This window comes from Passer montanus, unplaced genomic scaffold (genome assembly GCF_014805655.1).
Source record: "Passer montanus isolate IOZ18808 unplaced genomic scaffold, ASM1480565v1 scaffold81, whole genome shotgun sequence".
NCBI classification, from domain to species: Eukaryota; Metazoa; Chordata; class Aves; order Passeriformes; family Passeridae; genus Passer; species Passer montanus.
Genome location: NW_024373368.1, coordinates 3,181,045 through 3,185,683, shown reverse-complemented (window position 1 = coordinate 3,185,683; position 4,639 = coordinate 3,181,045). Strand labels below are relative to the sequence as shown.

Here is a 4,639-nt window from a genome sequence, read left to right as displayed (position 1 = left end):
GCTGGGTGGGTGTGCACAGGACAAACTCCCCTGGCCCTGTGCAGCTCCTGAGTCACCCCAGTGGCCCAAAGGATGGGGACTCGGGGTGAGCAGCTGTCCCTGCAGCCTGGGCAAGGTGAGTGTGTCCTGTGAGAGCTGCAGCACTAGCAGTGACAGTGTGAGCCCAAGGTAAGCTGTGCTCCCATGGTCTGGCTGGCTGTCAGCCCACACGAGCCCTGCAGCACCCCAGGAAGTTCAGGAAGCACTGGGCAGGATCTGGCAACCCCATGGCCCTGCTGGGCTGGCCACCACCCTACATCAGGGGGGAGAACCTTGGGTTCTCCTTTGGGAAGCTGCCAAGCCAGGTGAGCCCCTGCCCTTTGAGGTTCCTGCCACCCTGCAGCTGGTCCTGTCCAGCTTGTGGCACATGGGTGGCTGGATACCCCAGCTGTGGTGATCCTGGCACCTCTATCCCTGGGGATTGAGGGGTGCCTGCCTGCCCACTGGCACCAACAGCTCCAGGCCCTGCACAGGCCAGCTGGGACTGGGGACACGGGGCAGGCAGGGACATTGGCTCACAGGCTGACAGCAGACAGGGTGACCCCTCTGCCCCTCCTGCCTGCGCTGTGGCTCTCCCTGCCTGTCCCTGCCCTGCAGGATGGAGCTAAGGAGGGTAAAAGTGCTGCTGCTCACCCAGGGGAGGAGAAGGAGGAGAGGTTGCCACTGGGTGTGCACCTGCATTCATTTCTGCCAGCTGGTGTGCAGCCAGAGCTGGGCAGGGAGCTGGGGTGCCCCCCATGCCTGGCTCCAGGCTGGAAAAGGAGCTGCCCCAGCCCAGGAGTGAGAACAGCCAGGAGAAGAGGGTGCCCCCCTCCCCCGGGGAATGCCCTGAGCCACAGCCCCAGGCAATGGGGTGCCAAAGGGGTACAAACCTGGACTGGGACCAGCCAGGAAAGGGGTGCCAGTGTGCCCCAGCTGGGGCCCCTGGAGCAGGCACGGGGCTGCTGAGGGAGGAGTGTTAACAATTAACTCTATTAACCAAGGAGTGGCCTCAGGGGATGCTGCAGAAGGGAGGGGGAGCTGCCAACCGTAGCAGCCCTTCCCGGGAGGGCAGAGCTGTGCCCACACGGGTGAGGGCTGGGGCTGTTCCAGGGGCTGTCCCCTCAGCCCATCCCTGCCAGCCCAGCCCTTTTTAGGGGGTGGAGGCTCACCCCTCACTGCTGCTCAGGACTGCCCAGCCTGCAGCTCCCCGTTCCTGCCCCTCATGTCCCCAGCTGGCACAGAGATCTGCCAGCAGCCAGGTTTGACCCTTCCTTTCCAAAGAGCAGGCCAGCTCCAGGAGGAGGCCCTGATGAGGCAGAGACCCCGCACTCCCAGGCTGCAGCACCCAGCAGCTGAGGGGGGCAGCTCAGCACCCCAAACCTACAGTTATGGGGAGGTCAGCCCATGAAAAGGGGCTGGGGTGGGGATGGGGTCTGCACTGAGCTTGGAGGGCCTCAGCACTGGGGCCATCAGGCTCCATCCAGCTTGTTTAAGTTTCCCTGTGGAGCCTTAGAATTCCTTAGCTTGCCGCAGCATCCACTTCCCAAGTGGCTGTTAACCACTCAGATTTGGGTGCTTCCCTTGATGCCTGCTGTCAGTGATTTAAGGGTGGGAACGAGCAACACCCAAACAACCCCTGGGGTGAAGGTGCAGGGCAGAGCAGCCCAGGCCTGGGAGGGTGAGCATGGGATGATGGCTGAGGCCCCACCAGCAACTCACCCTCGGACAACTGTCACCCTTCTGGTGACACACAGCTGGCAAAACCTGGTGCAAAGGACAAGAGAGCAAAGAGCATCCAACACGGACACACACATCCCGTGCAGGCAAGTGAAATGGGGAGCCAGGGTGTGAGGGATAGGATGTGCTACAGTATCTGTAAAAGTGGCCCCAGGGGGCTGGAGGCTGAGGAGGAAGAAATCCCTGCTGTGAACACCATGAGGTCTTTGCTGGGAGGAGTGTGGTGAAGCCCCCAGCACGGGGGGCTGTGCACAGCTCAGCTGCTGCTGCAGTCTGCTGCTGGGCTGGGCTGCAGGGACTGGACACAGGGATACATCCCCAAAGCAGGAAAAGGAGCTGGGAGCAGAAGCTGCTCCCTGCTGTGACCCTGCTGATGGCTGCCTTGCCCCAGCTGCAGGGGGGCTCCTGTTCTCAGGAACAATCCTCTGTGTGTCAGTGTCCCCAGGGATGCATCCTGGGGGATGTAAAGGCCACAGGGAATTGCTGAGCCTGATCCTCTGCTGATCTTTCAACCCTGTACAGCTCACAGTCACACTCCTGGCACGCCAGGGATGCATCCTGGGGGATGTAAAGGCCACAGGGAATTGCTGAGCTTTATCCTCTGCTGATCTTTCAACCCTCACAGTCACATTCCTGGCACCCCCACAGGCTGTGCTCCCTTGGCTAAAGGAAACCCAGCTCTCCTGGCATCTCTCCATCAAGGAAACAACTGGGCAACAGCAAGAATACCATGGCACTGTTGACACAAGCAGAAAAAGGGGCAGAGCAGTGCTGTGCTGGGAGGCACTCTGTGCATTTGGACCAGCTCCAGCCACTTGCTGCCCAAGCTCCTGAAATCCTCCCCAGAGCAGAGGAGCAGTCAGGCCTGACGAGGGCAAAGGTGACACTGGGGAGCTCAGGGCACCCTCCCCTGCCCAGGCAGCAGCTCAGGGGATGTCAGCAGGGCACAGCCACCCCTGGGTGACAGGCAGCACAGAGCAGGACCTCCAGAGAGGCCACCCTGCCCTGCTGACTGCAGGCTGCCTGCCCACCCTTCCCAGCAGGGGAGACAGAGCTGCCCGCCCTCCCTCCCTCCCTCCCTCTTCTTCACTGGCTGAAGTCAGGATGTGAAACCCCTGCCTGCCCCTCACCCCTGCTTTCCAGCAAGTGCAAGGAGCATTTACCACCCAGGGCCACCAAAAAGAAAGATGTGTCACTTTGTCACCAATTTATGGCTGGATGTCTTTAATCTTCAAGGTACGTCATGGAGATCTGAGGAGGAAGAGCCAGCAGCAGAACTGCCAAACCCTGTTTGTGTGGGAGCCAGAGAAGAGCTCCCTAGGGCCATGGGCACTGCTGGCTTTTCCAGCCTGGAAAGTAATGCCTCCTGCCAAATTCTGCCCAAAAACTACCTCTGATCTTGTGATTTGCTTTACAGAATGAAGATGAGCATGACAGTGCATCAGCAGGAGCCAGAGCCACAGCTCCAGCCCCCCTCTGCAGCAGGGCACACCAGGCTCCTGTGTGTGTGACATCCCAGAGCTGTGACCCCAGTGAAGGGACACAGTGAGGATCCTGGAGAGCTCCCTGCCCTGGGCTGAGCTCAGTCCAAGCATGCAGCAGCCCCAGTGAGCAGCTGGGGGTGGCACAAGCCTGTGGGAGCAGGCAGGAGCAATCCTGCCCAGGCAGCAGGCAGTGTCCCTGCTGTGCCACTGCCCAGCTCCCAGCAGGACCACAGAAACCCACAGTGCAAACACAGGGCAGTCACTGTCACATTCTGGTGCTGGCACAGAACACAGCCCAGGGTCTGGGGGGTGAGGGAACAAGGCTGGGCTGCTGCTCACCCCACTGACAGCAAACCCAGTGTCCCACACAGTCCTTGGCACACTCAGGCCACGGCCAGGAAGCTTCTCTGCCTCCAGGCAGCAGCAGCACAGCACAGGTGAACCTCCAGCCAAGGAGAGAAAAGGCTCTGAGAAACACAATCTTTAGTTCTTAAAACACTTCAGCATTTAAATAGGCAAATCTCTTGTGCAAATGATGCTCAGACACGTGTAAGACACAGAGAACAGCACGGGGTGCTCCCAGGTGCAGCACAGCCAAACCTCAGAGGTGTAAAGCTCCTGGCAGGACAGAGGGCTGCAGACACCAAAGTGCTGCCACAGCTCCAGGCAGTGCCACACGCTGGGCAGGCCATGGGCTCAGCTGTCAGGTGTGACCTGAGACTCCTGTACCTGCCATGCTGAGCAGGGTGCTGCAGCTGGGGCACCAGGAGCTCCCCAGAGGTGGTACCAGCAGCGTGACAGCAGCAGCCACCAGAGGCACAGCTGAGCACACACAGCACCTCGGCAGGCAGCAGGGCACAGCACGGTCACTCAGCTGTGCCAAGGAGGAGACATGTCCCAGTCCAGAGTCCAGAGCTGTGCTCACCTGCGAGGCCTGGGCAGGTGCTGTTGGCCGAGGGGCACCGCGAGAGCCTGCAGAGCTCCTGCACCGCCCCTGCAAGGGCACCCTGGCCCAGGCTGTGCCTGAAGGTCACGCTGGCAGGGTGCAATGTCACAGCCCCAAGAGCAGATCTGGTGCCCAGCCCGCTGCCAGGCCCTGGTGGCACCGCGCAGCTGGGGGCACACCCCGGGCGCTGCCCCGCCGTCACTTGAGGCCGTAGATGAGTGCAACCCCCAGGAAGAAGAGCAGCCCGATGGAGAGGTCGGAGAGGACGCGCAGCCGTCCCTGCGCCGCGAACTCCTCCCGCCGGAGGCGCAGCTGCTCCCGCCGCGCCCGCAGCAGCTGCTCCCGCTGCAGCTGCTCGCCGTAGTGCGCGCGGTAGAAGGCGTCGAAGTCGAAGGGCGTGGGGCCGGGCCCCGGGCGGGCTGGGGCGGCGCGGGGCGGCGCCGGGGCGGCG

The 4,639-nt window shown here is 61.9% G+C and overlaps 1 protein-coding gene across 1 annotated transcript in view; it reads right to left on the bottom strand.

The window, feature by feature from the left end:
• Positions 1–2,964: 2,964 nt before the first annotated feature.
• Positions 2,965–4,639, bottom strand: part of DNAJC30 (DnaJ heat shock protein family (Hsp40) member C30) — a 3,417-nt gene continuing 1,742 nt past the window's right edge. The window contains exon 3 of the mRNA XM_039732907.1: positions 2,965–4,638. Coding sequence (XP_039588841.1) covers positions 4,387–4,638 — 252 coding nt within the window. The 3' untranslated portion in view covers positions 2,965–4,386. The remainder of the gene's footprint in view (position 4,639) is intronic.